This window comes from Siniperca chuatsi, linkage group LG2 (genome assembly GCF_020085105.1).
Source record: "Siniperca chuatsi isolate FFG_IHB_CAS linkage group LG2, ASM2008510v1, whole genome shotgun sequence".
NCBI classification, from domain to species: Eukaryota; Metazoa; Chordata; class Actinopteri; order Centrarchiformes; family Sinipercidae; genus Siniperca; species Siniperca chuatsi.
Window position 1 is genome coordinate 28,936,723 of NC_058043.1, and position 25,319 is coordinate 28,962,041.

General features: G+C 41.4%; 1 protein-coding gene across 2 annotated transcripts in view; it reads left to right on the forward strand.

The window, feature by feature from the left end:
* cntn4 (contactin 4) overlaps nucleotides 1–25,319 on the forward strand; it is a 186,356-nt gene that overhangs the window by 158,242 nt on the left and 2,795 nt on the right. The window contains exons 12-22 of one of the 2 annotated variants that reach the window (XM_044182712.1): nucleotides 703–830; nucleotides 11,295–11,470; nucleotides 15,010–15,130; nucleotides 15,597–15,755; nucleotides 16,646–16,795; nucleotides 17,897–17,967; nucleotides 22,184–22,418; nucleotides 22,680–22,795; nucleotides 24,456–24,642; nucleotides 24,733–24,845; nucleotides 24,942–25,110. In XM_044182712.1, coding sequence (XP_044038647.1) covers nucleotides 703–830; nucleotides 11,295–11,470; nucleotides 15,010–15,130; nucleotides 15,597–15,755; nucleotides 16,646–16,795; nucleotides 17,897–17,967; nucleotides 22,184–22,418; nucleotides 22,680–22,795; nucleotides 24,456–24,642; nucleotides 24,733–24,845; nucleotides 24,942–25,110 — 1,625 coding nt within the window. The remainder of the gene's footprint in view (nucleotides 1–702; nucleotides 831–11,294; nucleotides 11,471–15,009; nucleotides 15,131–15,596; nucleotides 15,756–16,645; nucleotides 16,796–17,896; nucleotides 17,968–22,183; nucleotides 22,419–22,679; nucleotides 22,796–24,455; nucleotides 24,643–24,732; nucleotides 24,846–24,941; nucleotides 25,111–25,319) is intronic. The other variant, XM_044182722.1, reaches the window with a different exon arrangement.

Below are 25,319 nucleotides of genomic sequence, written 5' to 3' on the forward strand. Positions count from 1 at the left end.
AACCCTCACTGCCATCTAACAGTGTCGCTCTGACACCTTTGACTCTGTTTGTAGGTGAACAGAGCAATTTACCGGCCACACATCATTCCCCCCCTTACAATCAGGTTGATGCCATTTCATATTTACAGATTTGCAGATTCAGCAGAGCATTTCAGATAATTAAAATTCAGTGTGCTTTGATGAGTTGGTCCACCTTTGATTTCCCATAGTACCTTGCTTTCAAGGGCACAATTTCCATTTTTGCTTGCTATTTAGAAAATGTCAAGTTTTGTTAAGGTCTTCTGACCTTTTTTGAAGCACTTGTGGTCATTGAATAAAGGACATGAAGCCACTCTTGTCCTAGATATCTTGAAGTCATGTGCTGAATTATTATTATTATTATTATTATTACCACTACCGTTACTTTAAATTATTACCATTATTTTAAATCTCTATGTGGAATTTACATTGTGCTACTGTATGTTCTCTTTCTTCACCCCTGAAAATACAATCATGTTTCTCATTGTTGTCATCTGCAAAGAAGCAGAACTTAATTAGAGACACTGAGAAATGTTCTCTGCTTTGTGTCACTTATCTTTGCTGCTATGTCAACCCCATGCCACATAGTTAAAATTTTACAATGCATGCATAGCAGCTTTTTCTACTAATAGTAAAAGATGATGCTATGGCAGTGATATAAATTATTTGCTTTTTTAACCACAGGCTCTCCATTCTGGACAACGGTAACCTTCGGATTTGGAATGTGACCAAATCTGATGCAGGTCTCTACACCTGTGTGGCAAGAAACCAGTTTGGCGTGGCAAGCAGCACAGGAAGCATCACAGTTAAAGGTATTTCCTATTCCCTTGTTACATTTCATCACTGTTTATTTTGCAGTTCAGTCAGCAGGGACCCTGACCAATAAAGTACTGGACATCTTTTGCAGCTTCAGCACGTAGAGTTGCTTGATATTTCATTCTGACCCTTGAAAAACTAACCTGAAGTATTCGATTTCATAATTAAAAAATGACCAACATAGAGAAGAAGGACATCAATTTGTGAAGCCTCCAACCACCTCATTCTCTCCTTCTTTTGATAAATCATGAAGAGCAGGACTTTTTCTCTGTGCTGTCATCACTACACAGACACACCTTGGTTGCTGTGTCTGTTTGCAGAGGTGTTGAAAGTACTGTCAGAGGATATGTTGTGTGAAAAAGACCTAGTGTTGTTAGATCATCTGGGCTGGGGATTGCATTTCTACTTATTATAATTCACAACAGAGAAAAATTAATTTTGACCATTTTGGACACATTTATATTGACTCAGCACATAGATGGACCCACCCACACTCCAGGACACACACTTCATCATCACTAAAGGTGTTAATATTTTAAATGTTGCAACTGATCTTGCGGTACATCAATACTGGCGCACTGTTCATGGAAGCTATCTCCATTGTCTTCCCTCACTTTGCCCTGTGTGAATGATCCTCTAGGCAATTTTAATTGCAACAATTGATAGTGTCAGTGATGTCATTGCACCTGCTAGGGTTAAATCATCCACTGGTAAACAAAAAGCACAATAGAGAAATGCCAAACCAATAATCATCCAGAAAAGAGAATGCCGAAAAGCTGAGTGCAGACGGCAACAAACAAAACTTTGACATTCACCTTGAAATATTTAAAGAGAAAGTCAACATTTACAATTTAGAACTGAGAAGAACTAGGCAATCATTTTTCGCTAACATCATTAGCAACAGTGCCAATAATGCACATACTCTTTTTAGTACAATTGATAGACTGACGAATCCCCCCACACCAATTGCATCTGAACTCCTTTCTAATGAGAAATGCAATGAGTTTGCTAATTTCTTCAGTGATAAAAAGATAATAGTCCAGCCATTAAAAGTTTAATGTCATGCAAAAATACAATTCCCATCTACAAATGAAAGGAATATGGTAAAAATCAAGATCTGATGCTATTGTTTTGATGCTCTACCAACAAGCTTCGTTAAAAATGTTTTCAGCTATTTGGTGACAGATTTACTGCAGACAGTCAATTGGTCTGTGTCATCAGGTAATTTTCCCGAAGCCTTGAAAACTGCACCCATCAAGCTTCTCCTAAAAAGAGTAGGCTGGATACATCTATGATTACCAATTACAGACCAATATAAAACCTTTCCTTTGTAAGTATAATGATTGAAAAAGTTGTCTACCAGCAACTAAGTAACTGTTTAACCTCAAATGGTTAATGTCACAAGTTTCAATCTGGATTTCACCCCCACCACAGTACTGAGACAATTCTCATTAGGATTCTGAATGATATTTGTTTAGAAACTAATTCAGGCAAGATTTCACTTCTAGTCTTATTAGATCTAAGTGCTGCTGTTGACACAGTTGACCATACAATATTACTGGACACACTGGAAAACTTGGTTGGGCTCTCAGGCACAGTGCAATAGTGATTCAAGTCATATCTTCAGGACAGGAACTATTTTGTCTCAATTGGTAATTATTCATCTGAGCAGACCAACATGATGTGTCGGGTTCCCCAAGGCTCAATCCTTGGACCTCTTCTATTTTGTATACATCCATTAGGCCACATTATACAAAACAATAAAATCAACTACCATAATTATGTAGACGAAATTTACCTTGCTCTGTCACCAAGCAACTACAGTCCCATAAATTCTACCCGAAAGGGAATTATACAAAAGAAGATTGGAGAATATAGTTTAAAGTACTTTTGCTTGTCTATAAATCTCTCTTTAGGACTGTCTTTTACTATATGAACCCTCTCATCAGGTAGAGGGCTGCTAACTGTTTCCAGAGTGCAAACTAAACATGGAGAATCAGTATTTAGTTACTGTGCTTTACAGAGCTGGAACAAACTTCCAGAGGATATTACACTTGCACCAACTCTGACCACCGTTAAATCCAGGTTAAAAACTTTTATTTCTGAACTGAACAACTGAATAAACAACCTGTGGGCAAGATTGTGCTCAGCAAATTCACTCAGAACCCTGTTCACCTACCTAAGAGAGAATACGGTTCAGTGTAACTACATGTAAACAAGCAGCACACACTTATCGTGTGCCTGTGTTGGTGTTGAGGAGACCTTTAATCTGTTAGGCAATTAAAACTAGGGTAGGTAATGTATTTCAGGAGCATTTCTGTTATATTTGTTGAAATTCTCTTTACTTCCTGACAGCAATCAAAAAATCAAATGCTCTGGAAAAAAACATTTAAATCCAGTATCTGTGGCTGTCGGGGGTGGGATTTTTTTCTCTTTTTCTCCAACGTTACATACCCTAGCTTTAATTACACGTGTTAAAAAAACTAAAGAAAAAAAACAATAAAGTGGTGCTAAAATTCTTCTAGTTCCCCAGACTATATGATGAAAAGTGCTGCAAGTTTTCCACCAGTCTATGAAGTTGAATCATTTTTTCATAAAGTTTTGAAGACAGAGTTAGTTTATTATTTTTGCTCAAAGGTTCAATCCATTTAATTGTCTTTCTTGCAATCTGTAAAATCTTTTGAAATGCCATGTCAAGTGGCCTGCTAAAATATCAGTTTGAATTTATTTTTCTCATATTTTCCAAGTAGTTCCTATAGAAACATGAATACATTTTTAGCCCTAGAGTCAAGTGTTTGATTGAATACTTTGAAAAACATTGATTAATGTCAATGTGAGTAACAGCAAGAGGGATATCCTGTACTATACAGTATCTATACAGTAATTCCCTTTTTACCAAAAAACACATTATATAATGGAATTTTTTAAAACTCTAGACCAGCTCTTTCTTCTGTAAATCACTATCAAGGCATGTTTCCTTTTTCTGTTGAATTATAAAAGACAGTTTTCATATATTATGAATGCTTGAAAGTCAGCAGCAGTCAAGGATGTCGGGATAGCTTAGAGTGCACCTTGCCGCTGATTTATGCTGATGCCTCACTTTGCCTCCCATTGACAACTCTGCCTTTCTACCAAAATAATCAGTAACCTTTGTATAATTGAAGTGACTTAAATTAACAGTGTAAAATGTCAGTGTATTTGTATTTTTGCACATGAACGTGTTAAATTGCTATGAAATTTTAAGCACAGAGCTCGACTTCGAGGCATAATGAAAAGCACAGCGTTGCTACAGTTACTGCCAGTTACACTCCACACTGTCCTTTTACCCATTTATCACGCAGCGTGAAATGAAACCCCCCAGCCAATCAGTGTGTGGGGGGGTGGGGGCTATATATGATTTTCCAATCAAGCTGCAAGGAAACATGTCTTCTCAGCATAAATAGAAGGCGCTGTTATCCACTTATTATTCTTGTGAAAGGGAATATGTTTTTTTTTGACACCCTCTCATACTCGCTTCCTTTCCATCATCATATGTTAGAGCTGTTTTCTGCAGCTGATGTACAAATGTTCCTGTATATGATCTTGTGCCTTTCTGTCACAATCGATATTGTTTGGAAAATGGGATGGGGTAATTTACATGCACTATTTCATTGAGGATTGGAAACCTGTTTAGTAGGGAGAAATTTGTGTTGCGGGAGCAGCCCTTATGGGAGATGACAGTAGTTTATTGAAATTGACTTTGGTGATGTGAATGCTGAAAAATACCTGTCAAAAAGTATTCGGCATCTCCTGCTGTGAATAAGCCACCTAGCAAACAGCGGAGGAGCAGTCACAGCAGATGAGCCCTGTTAATGTCCCCATTATTACAACACAGGAGGGATATTAGCAGATTAATTGCACTTGATTATAGACATGCTCCCTGAATTTTGATTACACTGGATTAGCCATTGCAATTAGGGTTGCCTCCGATCATTAAAGATGGTCAGTGAACTCAAAACTTCTGAGATCATACTTTGTTCACTTTTGTTTGCCTCTGCAAACCCTGAAGGCAATTCATCATTTCCAACAAGTTTGCAGGCAACACAATCCTGGACGGTGATGAGTCTTCTTACAGACGGCCCTCTGGTGCGGTCATAACAACCTGGAGCTGAACACACTCAAAACTGTGGAGATGAGAGTGGACTTCAGACTGTGTCTGCTGTGAAGCCTTCAGGTTTCTGAGATCCACAATCTCCCAGGACCTAAAATAGGCATCCAACATAGACTCCATCATGAAGAAGGCCCAGCAGAGGATGTACCTTCTGCGCCAGCTCAAGAAGTTCAGCCTGCCTCAGGAGCTGCTGATCCAGTTCTACACTGCAATAATCCAGTCTGTTCTCGGCACATCATCACTGTCTGGTTTGGATCGGCCACCAAACAGGACAGGAACAGACTACAACGGACAATCAAGGCTGCAGAAAGAATCACTGGCGCCAACCTGCCCTCCATTCAGGACCCATCACACCCTGGACACAACCTGTTCTAACTTCTCCCCTCTAGTAGGCGCTACAGAACACTGTATGCCAAAACAACCAGACACAAGAACAGTTTCTTTCCACAGGCCATCACTCTGATGAACAGTTAAATCAGTCATGTAGTGTCAGGAACAATCTGACACTATATACGTACATTTCATATTTATAGTTGACATACACACTGTTTTTTCAACATGTACATATCACTGTCAAATATAAACTTAAGCCACTATATACTGTATACTGACATGTATACATGCATATACATCAATATTTATTCCAGCATATTTGCACTCTGCACCATTGCACTATTTTATTCTTGTTAACAATTTACAGAAACAGTCTGACTTGTATATAGACATTGTATGTTGTTGTTCACTGTTGTATTGTTTATATACTGTATATACTTTGTATATAAATATATCTTCTTTCACCTACTTGTATGTACATAATAGCTAAAGGTTTACCTTTGTTCAGCTTTGTTGTCCTTGTTTTTTTAGCTGAGTCAAATTCATTGTAGCCTGTGTGTAGGCCTACGCATACTTGGCTAATAAAGCTGATTCTGATCATTTCCAACATTCTGACACATCATTGCAGCCATTTTGTTTTGGAGGTGAATGTAAAAAACGGAGTATTTTGTGTAAGTGGTCATTGTATCATGTTCTTTGTGTTTACACTTGTATTTAATGTACATGGCTCTAGGGATGGCAATGTCTGGTCAATGGGGGATGAATCCTAAAGACTTTGGTGATCCTCTGACTTTTCCTGTAGCGCCACCATGAGGTTCACATCAGGAGCTGCTGGTTTTTAATGAAATGTCAACAACTATTGAATGGTTTGCCATGAAATTTAGTACAGACAATTCTGTTCCCCTCAGGATGAATTGTTATCACTTTGGTGATTTTTTAACTTTTCCACTAGCGCCATCATGAGGTCAAAATTTTAACTCATCGAATTAATTGGTTTATGACCAAATACCTGCAGAACTAATACCATTCCCATCAGCCGCCGCAGTGCTTTGTGTTTAGTGCTAATTAACAAATGTTAGAATGCTAACACGCTAAACTAAGATGGTGACATCGGCATGTTAGAATTATCAATGTGAGCATGAGCCACTAGCATGGCTGTAAGTGCTTATGGCCGGGTTATGCTAGAAAAGAACTAGTTCGTACCACGATTCATCCGACTATGTCTGTAGGCAAAAGTATTTACAGATGTTCCAAACGAACACACTCAAAGGTGGAGTGACAAGTCAGCTGCCATTAGAGGGGCGAGATGCAATAATTGTTTAAATATAGGGACAATGGCATACATTTTCAGAAAGTCTCTCCTAGAAGACATTAATAGTGTTGCACTCTGTTGTACGCATGAAAAGTGACAGAAATAGTTGTGTAAAGAATGAATAAAGAGGGTTTAAGGATGAGGATAAGTTCTGACCCTGCCAACTTTCTCACCTCCACACACCTGGCCATTCACTGCACATAGTGGGCATAAATGTTGGATTGTCGGTTTTGGAAAGTTACATAAATTGTCAGATGCAACCTACCCAGTTCCAGTACCGGAAAGGTGTGGGGGTATGGACTTTCCAAAGTTAGACAATCTGACAATCTCTTCTGATGAGTATACTGACCCATTTAGTCCTGTTAAATAAAAAAGATTCTCTGGGATCACATGAGGTTTGACCGATCATTGCTTTTTTAATTTTTTGGCTTTTGGAGGTGTAAGACAGAAGATAAATCATCTGATCAGTTTGCGTACTGCTCTTGAGCCCCACTGAAAGGAAGAAATTGACCTAAAAACATCCCAGTTTTATACCGAACTCTGGGAGGCGCTTTTCCTAGCAAACCCTTTCGTTCATGTTGACTGCCAGCAACTATGTGAAATAAATGCTGTGTGTGACCATATAGAAAAATAATGAGCAGCCATCTGTCAGTTATCACCAGCAGGTTGCCACAGATGTGACACTGCACAGCCTAGGAATACAGTTTTCAGTGCATCTTGTATGTATCTGTTGAGAGATGAGCATAAGGTTTTCCCGCAATTGAAGTTTGTCCTTGAGAGACCTTTGATTTGTCCTTTGGAAAATAAGTGGTGTTCAAACAAGCACATCGGACGAGATTGTGCTGTGCCGATGAAAGCATTCTTCTTAGTTTGTTCATTTGAAAAGCAATGGGAGGAAGAATTGGGGGTGGAATGATTTAATTTTATGGTCACCACACTTTTGTTCCAAAATGACCTGAGAGAAAACATTGAAGATTAATGTAACAGTGATTTACCTTCATGAACTTTAGCCCAGTGTGCACTGTCAAATTTTGTACAGCCTTTTTAGAAAAGGCTTTTGACCTGCCAGTGAAAAACCATTTTCTTTACATGTTTGTGTTTGTCTTGAACCTGCATGCCTCCGGATCATCAGCGTGAATCTCAGTTTGAAGGACTTAGAGGGTGAGGGTCAGGCTTTGCTCCAGTAAATTTGTTTTCACAATCCCAGCATCACGTGGCCCGTGGCTCTTTGATGCCCTCCTCAATGCATTATTCAAGGGCACATCACTCACCTTGTGTGAAAAACAACAGAGTGTATATACATTTCACTCAAGGAGGTGTATTCTTCTTGCTTACACATTACAGCTTTAGACCATCAAATCTGGGAGGGATTCTCCATAGGGGGGAGTGTGAGCATTATTTATAATGGCTTCTGTTTGTGGGAAGACTGGTGAAACTGGCCATGTGAGGCATATCAGTACACCTCAGTGAGGAGCATGGAGTCATTTGGAAACTTAGCTCGCTCTGTTTTCTGCTCAACCATATGTTATTGTTGCATAGCTTCTCTGAGTGTTCCCACTGTAAGCCAGTGTCAGTAAGTCATCTGTCTCCCATACCTCCTTCAGTTCCTATGCCTTAAAATTGCATGTAGTGCTGATTGTTGTTGTTGTTTAAGGTTAGTAGTCCAACTTGATGTTGCTTAAATGATAAAATATTCATTCAGTTTCTCATTAATTTAAGCATTAAACATTGTTGGCGGTCTTCAGCCTAAAAAACTCTATCAGACATTGTATATATATTTTTTTGTTCTTAATAATCAAATGCCACTTTGCTTGAATGCAGCACTCACGGAGACTCTCAGCATTAAAAAATGACTGCAGGTTTACGTGCTCCTGACAAATGATCTCTTGCAGTCATGAGGGTAGTTTCTGTCCTTTCTTAGTAGCAGAGGCAGATAGAGACAGGTAGCATTGGCACTGTTTTACATTCTTACCATGGCAATCTTTTTGGGTAAGGCTTTACAGGTCTGTTATTTCCAAAGAATTTCCTAGGAAGTTTCCAGAAAATAACTATGTAATTTGGTACTTGTTGAAGCAAAAATAGGTCCATCAAAACCCAAGTAAATATTCATGAATTATTAATTTATTACTGAAAACTTTATTCTCTTTATATGTTTAAGTGTATACTTGCCTGAAGACAAATCTCACATTTTTGCTTGTTCAGCTGACCTGCTGTGCTCTAACAAAAAGACTCTCTAGGTTGTGCAAGCAATTTATTGGAATCAGTTATTTGGAAGTGTACCAATTGAACACTTTCTTTATTGTCCCTATAATGAGTATCAAATTAAATAATTCTTAGTGGAGAATGTAGGAAATTATTCTGAAATTCAGAAATTTTGGACAGTTCAGTAATTAAGTAATTCAGTAATCAGTAATAGTAAAGTCTCGCCAACAACAAAATCATGACTTGATCTGTAATCGTTGATAAATGGGATTTGCACAGACATACCCTAATCACCAAACCTTGCCAAAAACAAATTTTTCTTTTCTTTTTCAGATAAACAACAGCAAAAATACTACACAACAGTGAGGGTTATCTGCATGAAAAGGCGATGAAATTCAGCCACTCAAAATCTATTTTTTTATTTCCTCAATGGCAAATCCTATTGTTTAAAATGTTTTTTTGTGGACAGTTTCTTTTAGTCATAAAAGCTAAAGTAAATGGGTTCAAAGGTGTCAATCATGAATGTTACAGCCACCACTCAATGACAACCCTTAGCACAAGTGTTCTTTTATGGTTTTTAAAATAATTCTCCTGAATTACAAAACAGTCAGTACAGTACAAGTGGAATTTATTGGCCTACTGTTATCATTCCTGGTTGGAGAAATCACACCTTGAACATTTACCCTTACAAAAATTACATGTGAAAATATGTTTATTTAGTTCACATGACACACATTGGTTTGACATGTTTAATTCATTTATGGTCCATTATTTATGTTAAACACTGTGACATGTAACAACAGGTGACTATGGATAGAACACTTGAAATTTTCAGCATCTTAAGTATTAACTGAAATATGTCAACAGCGCTTTGCCCCACCTCAGTAGCACTTCTTGAGGTGTCACCCAGTCTGTCTGAGCATGTTAACACACTCTCTATCTTGTCTATGATTGACCCCGCTAAGTGAGTGGGTTACTATCCTCTCGTTTACACTGGCAGTAGATAACAAGGCATTATACAAGATAGAAATCAATCAAATTATGAGCCCAGTGTGTGGTTGTGTAACCAACCTTGGTTGTTCACAATCTGTCACAAATGATGACAGAGGAGGGTAATAAGGGAGCATATTCCCACCATCATTGTCACAGTGAATCCCTGGAGGCAGTAAGAGATTGGGCAGCACACACCACAAGGAGGGGAGTTCATAGAGGAGGAAATAATAAAGGAAATACATGTTTATAGTATGTTTCCATGTTGCAGAGATAGAGGAGTAAATATTTTTGACTGTGGATCCATATAAGTATTTCCCCGTAGGCCCTTCCTGAGCCTTTTGTTTTCTCATATTTCTCTCTCCTAGAGTAACTGTCTCGCCATGAAAACCACTGTTTGAGAAGTGTGTTTCTTACCCTTTAAATTTTTTAGATTTTCATTTTCCTTGTTCTACAAGATGTAGCTAGCATTTGGAAACAGAGCAGACATAGTAGACAGAGACCCTTGAATAGCCTTCCTCCTGTGTATTATTACAATGTTTTTACTGCACCATCATTGCTCACCATTTAGCCCCGGAAATAGAGGACTGGGGCTCTCAGACACACTTCCATTGCGTATATGACAAAACCTACCAGCTGATAGCATTCTGGCCTGATATCAGAAAACGACTAGATAAATCACATTGGGAGCGTATGGTGTGGTAGTGGTGTGTGTGTGTGTGTGTGTGTGTGTGTGTTGGGGAGGGGAGGGGAGGAGATGGAGGGTGCCAATACAATGAAGGTATCGAATTCACTCTGGATGAAGACTGCACTGCCGGCACTTTCCACATGAATCTATGCCTGTCCAGCGACCATTTGCCATGGTTAAATAAGTCTATGTGCTCAGAGTGGCAATTTCAACCAAGTAATCACAGCACCCCCAAGAGGTAGACCGATGTTGTACACTCTGAGAACACAGCCGCTCCCTCTCATCTCTCTCATGTCCTTCCACCTTCCTCCTCCAATGCATACACACAAGTGCAGATAGGGGACACCTTATTCCCTTGTGATACCATTGTAATGCACTGCAGGCTTGAAAAGAGAGTAGTGACAACTAGAAGAAGTGCTCACTGCTGTTCACTGTTTTCCTAGTGGTGCGTTTTGGGAATTTCGGGCCAATCGCAGGGAGTTCCAGGCTGAAGGCTGAGCTGGCAGTGACACATGGCGGCTTCTCAGGATGCAGGAGAGACACGTCTTAGACTCCCCACAGAGACGAGCTCAGGCCGGAACTAATACCAGTTATTGTAGCTGTGCGCCCTAGTTTGCTGTGTGCTCTGTCCCATATATACTTCTATTAACTGAGTCTGACATATCCATAAGGATGATGGAAGGGCTTGGCTTTTTGCAAAGCCATTTCCTGTGCTGAATTATAATGCCTGGAAAAGGGGAGCTGAACAGTGTGTTTGATCAAATGTGCATGGATGTGTGTTTCAGAGCCAACCATCATAACCACCCTGCCATCCACGCTGGACGTCACCGTGGGGGAGAGTGTGGTCCTGCCCTGTCAAGTGAGCCATGACCCATCTCTGGAGCTCAAGTTCACCTGGTTCTTCAACGAGCAGCTCATCCACTTCGGGAGCCACGGTGGATTTTTTGAAAAAGTGGGAGGTGTAAGTCCATAATCCCTTAAGGTTTCTCAGAACCTGTAAGGCCATCAGGCCTCTGATTTTTAAACAGGCTGTCATGTTGTGAGAGCTGCAAAGACAGGTTTACCATTTACAGACAATTGAGGATTCAGATGCAGCAGGGGATTAGAAATTAAGTTGCCACAATATCATGATAGTTTATACAGCAGGGCAGGCCTATTCAATTGCTGCCCGCTGGCCACATCCGGCCCAGAAGCAACCTCCGAGTCGCCCAGCATATATAAATCTGATATATGACAAAATAAGTAAACTACATATATAGTGTATGGAAGTAGCTAAACGAGTGAGCCATCTCGCTTCCTGCGCATCTCTGGTGAGAGTTCCACATGCGCAGTACCAATCGGGCAGGATGTTTACGGATGTAGCAACATCGGCAATCATATCTTTCACAAATCTACGTTTTCTCATGTGAGTTCCAACCACCTTAGTAGCTTTTCAAAACATCAAGCTATTGACAGTCACAAGTAGGGAAATTCTCTACTGAAAATATGTCTCTGGCAACCCTGAAACTTAAATTTGACAATGAAAACTGTCAGTTTAACCCTGCCTGGACTGGCAAGAATTTGTTTATTTCACCACCATCTCCAAACGCCTGCTATTTTTTATTACATTCATTTGCATTTGTTTAAAATTTGTCATTACCAAAAAACAAAAAAAAAAAAGGTTTTAAATAGGCTGCTGAAAATGTCTGGCCCATCTACATTTCCTGGTTTTAAAATCTGATGGAGGAACGCTGTCATGCCAGTGGCCTACACAGAGAGAAGCTGCGCACACTCCCCAGGTGCTCCTCACTCCCAGTCCGGACAGAGTCAGCTAATAGAACGGCTACGTTAGCTGCACGGCTAAATAAGCTATGGTGATGGTATCTGTCTATTAGGAAACGTCATAAATCAACGAAAGTTGAGGCAGAGCAGCCGGAAGACATCAGAGGGAAAACCAGAAAATATTTGCTTTATAAATTATGATCAGATTTCACCAAAATCAGTGAATAAAGTTGGTTCGTCTTTTCCCATTTTCTGCCACAAGTGGACTACGCATACACATGCGCAATGTAGATGTTCAAGCAAAAACAACATGAAAAAGACCAATTTCCACTGCTGAGAATGGCGGTACCTCTTGTGGAGAGCCGCCATTGTATCTGCAGCCAGGTCCCTCTCTCACTGTTGAGCTCTGTTGCAATTAACAGATGGCTTGCAAAAGCAGCAGAGACCACGGTTCGAGACCACACCCATTTCAACAGAAATTATATTACATTTGGAATTATAATGAAGGAAAAGAAACCAGAATTTGTCTTGGACACTTTGTTTGGTTTAAGTTTAAGTTTTTATCCATAAATGTAGATGTATTGGGACACAACCCTTGTTGATGGTTTTCATGAGAGAACTGTGTATGTGGGGAAAAACAACAAAAAACCTGCTGAACATAATTGATGCCTTTGCATTATTTGAAGAGACCCCTTAGCTTTTTATTGTATCCTATTTTATTATTATTATTTTTATTTTGCTATTTTTGTCTTTTATGAGGATGTGGTTCTGTTTGCAATGTGTGCTCCAATCTCAAAAGAGCCTACATCACTTGTTATATATTGTTGTATCATTTCTACAACAGACAAAACTGGCTGTTTTTAGCGAGTCGTCAGGACATTTGTAGCCATTTTTGTGGCAATAAAATTCGTTTGCAGAAATGTAAAATGGCAACATTTTACTTTGGTGAAAAATAAAAGTAAGGTTAGCATGAAAAACAAAAGTAATGTTAGCATAAAATAATATAAGTAGCATTAGCATATTTGAAATTAAGAGCATTAAATCTCCACAGCTCATTAGATACCTGCAGTGTATACAGGCAGTCTTAACTCATGAAACTGTCAATACAGGATTAAAAATTACTCCACAGGATCATGAAAAGATACTCTGCACAAGTGTTTGTGATGTTTTGTCCCTCTGAAATATTATAAGCATTTCTATCTAAAGCCATCAGTCTGCACCTCTATCAGCTGTCACCAACTCCTACACTGAAACTCTAAATACACAGCAAATTGATCCCCTAAATAGAGCCGGACAAGCTAGACAAACTTTTGCAATGTTCATTAAACAGCCATAAACACACAATAATAGTGTGAGCTGTCTTACCTTAAAACAGGCGTTTCTTCCTGACCAGTTTCTGTTTTAATCTATCCACCAACTTATTAAAGTCCAGGGCTGTGACCAGATCGCTACATGCAAATCATTAATTCTGCACTCTTGAGTTAACAGGTTTCCTTTTTGGGATATTGATATATTTTTCTCGCATTACTTTGCAATTTGTGCAACAGCCCATAAATCAGTCATTCCAGATTGTTTTTTAACCCCCACATGCGTGCATGCGTATCTCATGATGGCATCATTCAGAAACCCATCTATTTTCACATCTTTTACACCATGTTTTTCAGATGACCCGGAATACATAATGAATAATTAAGCAACAAACCTTATTGTGGTGTGTTGAAGAATGCTCATTGTATTAGTGTGACTGTGCTCTTGTGCTACATAAAAGACACTGATTTATTTTTCAACCCCTTCAGAAATTTCATTGAGTAAAGGTCAGGAGTTGACACTGAAGATTCATTGGTACATCAAGTATTGGTGCTTCTTCTGCTTTTAGCAGGGTCATAATAAATTCAGCCGCAGTGCAGAGGGAATGTTTGTATCAAGTGTATTATTTATGGCCAGAAAATTGCTGCCTGTGGTTTACTTTAAAATGAAATTTACATACACACCCTGCAACCAGTCTCACTCAGTCTCACTGTATACTTTAAAAGGTTCGCAGCTTACATCTCAGCATGTGAAATGCAGGCTTATTTTTTCCTAAAGAAATTCAATGCTCCTTGAAAACTGCAGGCATAAAGAAAAAAATACAGCACTGAGGTGTCTTTCCTGTTTTTTCTATGATTTAGGTGCTTCTTGTACCATTATTTACAGGCTCTCTCCTCTCCTTAATAAATTACTCTACATCTACACTTACATTGATTAAGCTACCAGACGCTCCATAGAATTTTTACTGCCATTGTGCCACAGCTTTTCACCATTTCCAATTTATTACAGAACCTACTTGGCCTACTACAATGAAATGATAATGTAGGTTTGGGAATTGCAATTAGAGATGGAATAAAAGCAATTAGGCTGCTCCTTAAAACCGAAACTGCTCTACACCCCAATCAAAATCAAGCTATTTGAGCAAGTACATTTCTGTAATTATAGTGATAAAATAAAAGCATCGAGTGTGCCCAACAGAGAGGTATTTCTGTGTCCTTTTTAGGATATGGAAGGAAAGGCTGTATGAGGAATTTTGGATTTATTTTTCAAGATACACATACATGAGAATGAGCTTTCTGTTCAGCTGGTTTTGTTCCCATGTGCCTGGAAAGTCAGTATTGTTCTAGAATTACAATAACTGGAGGCTTACCATGTTGCTTATGGAACTCTGTGTGCATGTGTGTGTGTGATTGTGCATGTGCTGAATGACAGCAGCATTCGGCAGGAGACATTATGATTCGAAATATCCAGCTGAGGCATGCAGGGAAGTACACGTGCGCTGTGCAAACGAAGGTGGACAGCATTTCCATTGCTGTTGACTTGGTTGTCAGAGGTAAGCCACAACATTGAACATCCATTCTAACTTTGCTTTCACTGAAAATGAACATGCTTCAATTCAAAATGACTACTGACCAGATTCTTTAGCTTACTAGTGTTAAAGGTTTCAAAACAGTAAAATAATTTGTCATTCATCTACTGCAGAAGAAGGAAGGAATTTGTTAGTGATTAATGGCTGGTTGTGCCTCACTGATGAAGAAATAAAGGGATAGAATGAAAAAGGAGGCAAATATAAATTTCTCTCTTCAAGGTATGAAGGAAATTTACTGTCTATTTAGACCAAATGTCTCCCAAAGGTTTCACACTGAACTGATTTTGCTACACTAGCCGCAAGTGCTAAAACCACCACAACTACCATCTTTCCATCTGTTCCTGATTTACATTTACCCCCCCCTCCTCCTTCCTCCGTCCGTCTCTCTATCTTTCTCTTCTCTTTCCTGCCTGGTTATGCCATCTATCAGGTCCCCCGGGCCCCCCCACCAGCATCCATGTAGAAGAAATCACTGATACCACAGCCGCTCTGTCCTGGAGGCCTGGTCCTGATAATCACAGTCCAATTACGGCATACACCATCCAGGCCAGGACACCATTTTCCCTCGGGTGGCAGGCTGTCACTACAGGTAAGCTCTCTCCAACCAGCCGTGGCCTCCTCCAATCACAAGGAGGGGGCCGCTCTTCATTCTACCTCGCCTGTGAGAATATTGGAGAGGTAATTTTTACCCTTGCACCAAATGGTACGCAATTGTACATGACTACTGACCGCCATTTTATCAGACTCCTGGGAATCATGAAACATGGATCTCATCCCGATGATGAAGCTTGTTGCCAAGGCTGTAATTTGATAGTTTAGTTAAGTGATAGCACCGGTGTAATTTTTCCCCACATCCTCTTTAATGGGGCCCTTAGCATTCACTCATGACTGGTATAATGTGCATTTATCCCGTGCTACTTTGTTCTATTGATATTTTTGTGAATTAAGGACACTTTGATCTAAGATAGTTTTACTGGCCTCATTGATTTAACACATCAGGATCATATATTTGAAACAGAACACCATTATGACCTTGCAGGTAGACAAAGCTCCTTCTTCAACAGATGAAATTGATTTTTTGTCATTTCTAGTAGAATCATCTCTATTTTTTCTATATTTTACGCATTATCGCAATTGATGCTTTTCTATATATCCAGCAACATACACAATGTGCCATATCATATGTCACATGTCTTACCAGAGAGCAAAAATCTCCAAATTACCAAATTAATAGTCTGTGTATTTCTTTATATATGATTCTTCGATATTGTTTTCTTGTTTTTTTAGTTAGTTTGTGCATAATGTGTCCTTGTGAGAGATTACACCTGTCCTATGTACCTGTGGTGGAGTCCTATCAGGCCTGTCAGCCTGGAGGACAGTCTGCTGCTGATGCTGAGCTGACACACACACATATAAAACACACACACACACACACAAAGTTTCTTGATGCTGAAGGGGGCACTGTGTGTTTTATGCCAGTTCCTGAGGTGGTGGGGGGCCACCGGCTGACAGCTACAGTAATAGACCTGAGCCCTTGGGTGGAGTATGAGTTTCGAGTCCTAGCAAGCAACACCATCGGGACCGGCGAGCCCAGCAAGCCATCTAAACAAGCAAGGACAAAGGGGACCTGTATGTACTGCATGAGCAGAAAAAACTACCCTTATGCCTCTTTAAAAAATGTATGTCATGTTTGTTTGTTCTTCCCTTAGAAGACAAATGTAATTTACTTAATTTCTCCTTTTTTTTAAAAGAACATTTTCTTACCAGAAGATCAATGCTACTCTTATGTCTGTTCGTTAAATATGAAGATACAGACAGGTGATGTTTAGCTTAGCTTAGCATAAAGACTGGAAACAGAGGGAAACAGCTAGCCTGACTCTGTCCAAAGGTAACAAAATCCCCCAGCACCCAACAACAGCACCTCTAAAGCTCAATAGTTACATTTCTTTTTTTTTTTTATCTGTACAAAAACCAAAGTGTAAAATGGACAAGTTGTGAACTATTTCTAGCACATAAACCCCCATAAAACCAACCACAACTTGTTTTTACACTTCGGCTATTGTACCGATTAAACAAACAAAGATACCATGTTAATTAGTGAGCTTTAGGCGGATTTTATTACTTCTGGACACACTAGCTATTTCGCCCTGTTTACAGTCTTTATGCTAAGCTAAGCTAACAGTCTCCTAGCTGTAGCTTTATATTTAATGGGCTCATATGAGAGTGGTATCAATCTTTTCATCTAACTCTTGGTAAAAAAGCAAGTAAGCGCATTTCCCAAATTGTCACAAAAGATTAGAAAAATTAAAAATGAAGTGCCATACATTTTTGGTACTTGTAAAAATGCAGATTTGGGTGTGGTCAGTTCTGTGACACAAGAAACTGAAATTCTATTCAGATTGAACCTTAAGAAAAAAATACAAACCATCTCTATAAAGCAGCAATCAACAGTCTACCCAGAGAGAGCTGGATTAACCAAGGTTAGATCCTCTGTGTTTCCTTTGGAATCTTGCAGTATAAAAGCATCAAAGGCTGGCCATGTCTGCAAACATGACTCAGCTGTGAGAAGTTTGCTGATATCTTACAGGATTTCTGGATGTTGAAATTAAAATATGTCAAAAGTTTACCTTTCCCTGCCGTTTTGGAGTAGCAACATGAAAATTATTACATGTGCCTTCTCAGCGCCGTGTGAAGTCAACAGGGCTAATCTGATCTGTCTTCTTCCTCCAGCTCCAAAGGTCACACCAGCTAATGTGAGTGGAGGCGGTGGCAGTCGCTCCGAATTAGTCATCACATGGGAGGTAAGCAGCCTTTCTCAGGACCCCCTCACCCATGGAGGAGGGAGCCAGATGTCATTATTCTCTGTGGATGTGGGCATCTGTTTCATTAATAACAGCTGAATAGCGTAATGTATGGCATTTCATTTTTAAGAACAGAGAGGCTATAACTGCTGGTGTCACCCTAGGGGAGAGAAAAATTCTTTTGAAGTTTCTTTAAGATAATTAAACTCAATGGTTCCTTCGAAGTCGCAATTTTTTTCAGATTGTTTTCCCTTTCTTTCTTTTTTCCGTCTTCCATGCTTTCTTTTTCTTTCTTTCTTTCGTACAAAGCCCCACATATCAGTCCAGTTCCAAAAGCTTATATTTATTCATGCTGCTCAAAATCATCAGCCTCCGCTGTGGAATGTTTCACAAAACCAGTGTTGATGTTTCAATACTGTATGCAAGAGTTCAATTAGTCTAACTTCTGCTTAACAAAGCCGCTATTTTGCTTCAGCCCTGAAAATTCCTGAGACATTTTCCTTTTGACATAAAAGTAGGGATGGACTGTTGCATTTTTAATTTTAACTTGCAATGAAATTCTTAATTATCCGGCTCCCTCCAACAATGCTCATACAGTATGTATAAAAAGAAAATCACGCAATAAAAATGAGAATCAAAGACATAAAATAGTGCAGAAGTACGTACATGTTAATTACTAGGAGAATGAAGGCCCCAATATACAAAAATATATGAAATGCACATACTGGTAGATAAAAATACATCTTAAATAATGATATATTTACCAAGGACATAGATTGAAAACCCAGATTCTTCTTGATTTGAATGTTCTTTCTGACTACTAAATGAAGCAAGTCTGACAATTATTTTTGTAAAGAAAAGAGCTTAATAAGGCTGTTGGAATAAGTTGTTGCAGCCCAAACAATATTGTAATATGTGAGGAAATATATGGGTAAAAAAACTGTAGTCAAGAGCTGATAAGCATTTGCAAAGAACCAAACTACTTTTTTTATTTTATTTACAATACTGATTTTATCATATTACTGCAAACTACATGAATGTCATTTTTCCAATTAAAATTTTCATCAAGTAAAACCACTTTTATGTTTGGCAGTAAATATCATAAAATGAGATTTATTAACATTTAAAGAATGTTTATTCAATTTACACTATTTAGAAATGAGTGTGGAAATAAAGAGAGAAACAAACTAGTATCATCAACAAAAATGTCATTAAATGTCAAGTCATTAATATAAAGGAGGTACAAATGGGGTTGAACAAATGGGGTTCCAGATTCAACCCCTGTGGGATACCACAAGTAATTCACACCATATAAGTCCATCCATTCACATTTACAAATTGTTTCCGTTTAGCAGTATAATTTGGGAGCCATTAAAGCTTTTGATAAATCCAAAAACATACTCAAAGAAAGCTCATTATAAAAAGTCAGGGGCTCACCAAAGTAGCCATATCCAGAGCCCAGAGTTGAGATATCAAGACCACAGTCTGAGTATAGACAAACAGCTGCTGCCATGGTATCATGCTGAGTGCACTGTACTGTGTAATGGATGAAATCTAGTAATAGTTCTTGTGTGTACAGCATGATATATTTAGGGCAAAGTGTTGCCTCAAAAATTGAAAGCCATGTCATTCGTCTTAGTGTTTAGTCTTTAGTTTTCAAAATGTATTGTACTTAAATTACAAAGTTAATTAAATAACTAAATGATGATTTGAGAGTTTTAAATTAATACATAAAAATTTTACAAATTCCATCCATCCATCCATCCATCTTCTTCCGCTTATCCGGGGCCGGGTCGCGGGGGCAGCAGTCTAAGCAGGGACTCCCAGACTTCCTTCGCCCCAGACACTTCCTCCAGCTCCTCCGGGGGGATCCCGAGGCGTTCCCAGGCCAGCCGAGAGACATAGTCCCTCCAGCGTGTCCTGGGTCTTCCCCGGGGCCGCCTCCCGGTGGGACATGCCCAGAACACCTCCCGAGGGAGGCGTCCAGGAGGCATCCGGATCAGATGCCCTAGCCACCTCAGCTGGCTCCTCTCGACGTGGAGGAGCAGCGGCTCTACTCGAGCTCCCCCGTGTGACTGAGCTCCTCACCCTATCTCTAAGGGAGCGCCCAGCCACTCGGCGGAGGAAGCCCATTTCGGCCGCTTGTATCCGCGATCTTGTCCTTTCGGTCACTACCCAAAGCTCATGACCATAGGTGAGGGCAGGAGCGTAGATTGACCGGTAAATCGAGAGCTTTGTCTTTCGACTCAGCTCCTTCTTTACCACAACGGTCCGATACAGCGCCCGCATCACTGCAGACGCTGCACCGATCCGCCTGTCAATCTCACGCTCCATCCGTCCCTCACTCGTGAACAAGACCCCGAGATACTTAAACTCCTCCACTTGGGGCAAGGACTCCCCACCCACGCGAAGAGAGCAAACCACCTTTTTCCGGTCAAGAACCATGGCCTCAGATTTGGAAGAGCTGATTCTCATCCCAGCTGCTTCACACTCGGCTGCAAACCGTCCCAGTGCATGCTGCAGGTCCTGGTTTGAAGAAGCCATCAGAACGACATCATCTGCAAACAGCAGAGATGAGATCCTGTGGTTCCCAAACCGGACACCCTCCGCCCCTGACTGCGCCTAGAAATTCTGTCCATATAAATTATGAACAGAACCGGTGACAAAGGGCAGCCCTGGCGGAGTCCAACATGCACCGGGAACAGGTCTGACTTACTGCCGGCAATGCGAACACAGCTCCTGCTCCGGTTATACAGGGACCGGACAGCCCTTAGCAAAGGGCCCCGGACCCCATACTCCCAGAGCACTCCCCACAAAGCGCCCGGGGCACACGGTCGAATGCCTTCTCCAGATCCACAAAGCACATGTGGACTGGTTGGGCAAACTCCCATGAACCCTCGAGCACCCGATGGAGAGTATAGAGCTGGTCCAGTGTTCCACGACCGGGACGAAAACCACTCTGCTCCTCCTGAATCCGAGGTTCGACTATCGGACGAATTCTCCTCTCCAGTACCCTGGAATAGACCTTACCGGGAGGCTGAGAAGTGTGATCCCTCTGTGATTGGAACACACCCTCCGGTCCCCTTCTTATACAGAGGACCACCACCCCGGTCTGCCAGTCCAGAGGCACTGTCCCAGACCGCCACGCGATGTTGCAGAGACGTGTCAGCCAAGACAGTCCCACAACATCCAGAGACTTAAGATACTCAGGACGGATCTCATCCACCCCGAAGCCTTGCCACCAAGGAGCTTGCCAACAACCTCAGTGACTTCGGCCAGGGTGATGGATGAGTCCGCCTCCGGGTCCCCAGCCTCCGCTTCCTCTTCGGAAGACGTGACAGCGGGATTGAGGAGATCCTCAAAGTATTCCTTCCACCGTCCGACAACATCCCCAGTCGAGGTCAACAGCTCTCCACCCGCACCGTATAAGGTGTTGGTGAAGCACTGCTTCCCCCTCCTGAGCCGTCGGACGGTTTGCCAGAATTTCTTTGAAGCCGACCGATAGTCCTCCTCCATGGCCTCCGAACCTCTCCCAGTCCTGAGTTTTTGCCTCTGTGACCGCACGGGCTGCAGCACGCTTAGCCTGCCGGTACCTGTCAGCTGCCTCGGGAGTCCCACGAGCCAACAAGGCCCGATAGGACTCCTTCTTCAGCCTGACGGCATCCCTTACTTCCGGCGTCCACCACCGTGTTCGGGGGATTGCCGCCGCGACAGGCACCAGAAACCTTGCGACCACAGCTACGAGCCGCCGCATCGACAATGGAGGTGGAAAACATGGTCCACTCGGACTCAATGTCCCCAACCTCCCCCGGGATCTGGGAGAAGCTCTCCCGGAGGTGTGAGTTGTAGACCCTGCTGACAGAGGGCTCCGCCAGACGTTCCCAGCAGACCCTCACGATACGCTTGGGCCTGCCAAGTCTGTCCGGCTTCCTCCCCCGCCAGCGGATCCAACTCACCACCAGGTGGTGATCGGTTGACAGCTCCGCCCCTCTCTTCACCCGAGTGTCCAAGACACGCGGCCGGAGGTCAGATGATACGACAACAAAGTCGATCATCGACCTCCGGCCTAGAGTGTCCTGGTGCCACGTGCACTGATGGACACCCTTGTGATTTTACAAATTTGTAAAAACTAACTAATTTCAATACAAAAATTTTACAAATTTGTATTGAAATTAGTTAGTTTTTAGTGCTTAAACTGTGCTTTTTTTTCCTGCAGCCGGTTCCAGAAGAGCTGCAGAATGGACCGGGGTTCGGCTATGTTGTGGCTTTTCGACCCCGCGGTGCCACAGGATGGATGCAGGCTGCCGTACCGTCCGCTGAAGCATCCAGATACATCTTTAAAAACGAGAGCATTCAGCCCTTCTCGCCTTTCCATGTGAAGGTCGGCGTTTACAACAATGAGGGGGAAGGGCCGTTTGGGCCTGTTACCACTATCTACTCCGCTGAGGAAGGTGTGTATGATCTCATGTCAATACATCACATGCTATGGAGTAGCTCTACTTGCTCAGCCACTATTAATGAATTAGTACATGACTAGATCAATTCAGGGTCTGAACAGTGGTAGCAGTGATCTTGCAGCACTTGCAGTTATCTTCCACATACTTCCCTCCCTCAGACGAATCGCTTTGAAACAGTTTTGATGTCCCAACTTTTAGGGGTCAAGCTCCGTGTTACTTCTAAAATCATTCAGAGTCTTTATACATTAACTCCAGAGCCTGGCCGAGCGCCCACCAGGGTCCGTGCCAAGAGCCTGTCTGCATCCAACATTGAAGTTTCGTGGAAAGCTCTGCCCTGGAATGCCAGCAAGAAAAGAGTTCTGGGCTATGAGGTGAGCTACACTGAAATACCTTGTTTGTGTGTGCTTCGATTGGGTGCAAATGTGTTTGTGTGTGTGCATGCACAAGCACATGGCAACTAATGCTGTTGAATCTTGTTCTCTTCTATTATTGATGAGTGTTTCAGGCTCATGCACCTTGGGCATAGGAGGTAATAACTTGCTGAATGCATAATAGTCCAGCCTAGTCCCATGCCTGTGGGTTTAGTTGTGTTTCTCTTGTTGTTTACCTAAGTACTGTAACCACCCGATTAGCGTACTGATGCAATACTCGAAGGGATAGAACGTTTAGCTTCTAATCCACACAACAAAGCTCAGTTAGTTCTTGTCATTTTAATTCCAGTCTATTGACATCCAAGATGTGAACAAAAGCGCTGTTTCATCCACGGATTGCATAAAGTGCCAGAATTATAAATTGTTGACCACTCAAAGTCAGCAGAGGAGCAGGGCCTGAGCCCTGTGAGGAAAGACAAATTATATTTGTGCTGTCAAGCGTGCCAGCTATTTCTGCCATGACAAGCAGGGTGACAAAGAAAATCTGTTATCAGTGGAAGTTGATGGAAGGGGATTTTTGAGGATTCTTTTTCTTTTTCTTCTTTGTTTATTTTTTTTTCTTTTGCATATTTGACCTGCTGTGCAGCTGTTGGGGTTGGGGGGGAGGCATTTAATTCGTTTGGCAATGTTTGCCCTTTAAAATCAGTCATAGTACTTCAGCAACAGTCTTATTGTATTTATTCGCTAACTACCTAGCTATTTGGCACTCAATTACTGTGACGAACATCGTTTTATTACTGCTTATCATCACGCATTAGTAAACAACCAGTTCCAACCCGTCATTCGAATGGAATGACTGGTAGATGATTCGCTCTCATCTGCGATATTATGTACAGCTTTCTACTTGTAGGGCTAGTATACTTTCTTGTCAACTAATTTATTTCCCATTCAGTGTCAGTGAGTCAGTGAGAGAGCGTCACAATCTTTAAAATGATTTTTCTTTAGATGCCGTACATTGGCTGGGAAAGGGAGGAAGATGACGTAGAGTAGATGACAATGTTTGTTACATTTGGCTACCCACCAAAATGTATCCTCCGCGATTCCAGTCTAGAGAACTTCGGTCAAAGAGAGCTTCTGTGGACCTTCGTTGAAGATATACCTACCACACCGTGCAGTGAGCACTGGGAACCCTCAAATAGAATGTAACATTTTTTTGTTTTCCTGCCAAACGTTTTGTTATTTTTTTAACAGTGCTGCGGTATACTGGCTGGACGTGAAGATTGTATCGATAAATTACAGCACCCTCGTTCTCACTCCCACTTCCTGTCCTGTGTGTCGGCTCGTCCAGATGCTCTCCACATTGTTTTTACATTCATACGGCTTAGGCACGACACAAAAACGCTTAGGCGCTGCGCCTAAGCCGTATAAAGGCAGGAAAAACCATGACACATGTCTGATAAGCACAACTGAGGCACGTAGCTCACGGTGAGCAAAAGGTACATGAGGTGACATGCTGCTAAAGCTCGTTTTCAGACCAGTTCACATCTTCCATCCAGTTGAGTTCTATTTCCAGTTTGCGCTTTATTGACAGGGTGTAACAGAAAGCTTTTAAGGTGTCTGTTGTGTTTTCTGCGTTCACGGCTGTGGTGCTGCTTTTCAGCTGAGGTACTGGAGTAGAAGTGAAAGGGAAGACACGGCCAGTGTGCAAAGGACTGTAGGAAATCAAACGTCTGCTATTATCCATGGGGTGAAAGGCAGCACCACATATTACATCTCGGTGAGGGCGTATAACACTGCTGGAACGGGGCCTCCCAGCACCACTGTCAACGTTACCACCAAAAAACCACGTGAGTAGCAGATCTAATTATAACTACTGGTCACTCTCTGCCACTGTTCAGCTTTTGTTTGAAGTGAACAATGTATTTTTCTCCTCTCAGCACCCAGCCAACCACCAGTTAAAGTGATGTGGAACACATCAGACTCGAAGATTATATTGAACTGGGAGCAGGTCAAAGCCCTGGAGAATGAGTCAGAGGTCACTGGTTACAAAGTAAGCACCCAGTCACTTGGTTTTATCAGAAAATTGTGTTTGTTGTCATGGTTTCTGTGCCTGACTCTTGACTTGACTTTCACCATTTGTCCTCAGGTGCTTTACAAGAAGAATAGACACAGCCGTCCCAATGTCATGGAAACCAACACCACCTCTGTGGAGCTTGCCCTCCCCACTGATGAGGATTATATCATCCAGATAAAACCATTTGGAGAGGGAGGGGAAGGCAGCAGTAGCAGGCAGATCACCATCCCAAGGATACCAGGTCAGTGGAGAGCTAGTTAGTGCCTCCCTCGTGGCTGAGCTGAATAATCCACTCCCCTGCTGTCTTGCCAGAACAGATTAGCTATCATCATCTCTAAAAGAACAGAGAGAGTGGGAAACGAAGTGCTACATGAGACATTTGTGTTATTATGGCCTCTACGTGACACTATAATGCGTTACATGCAAAGTTGAGCAATTTATTTAGAATAC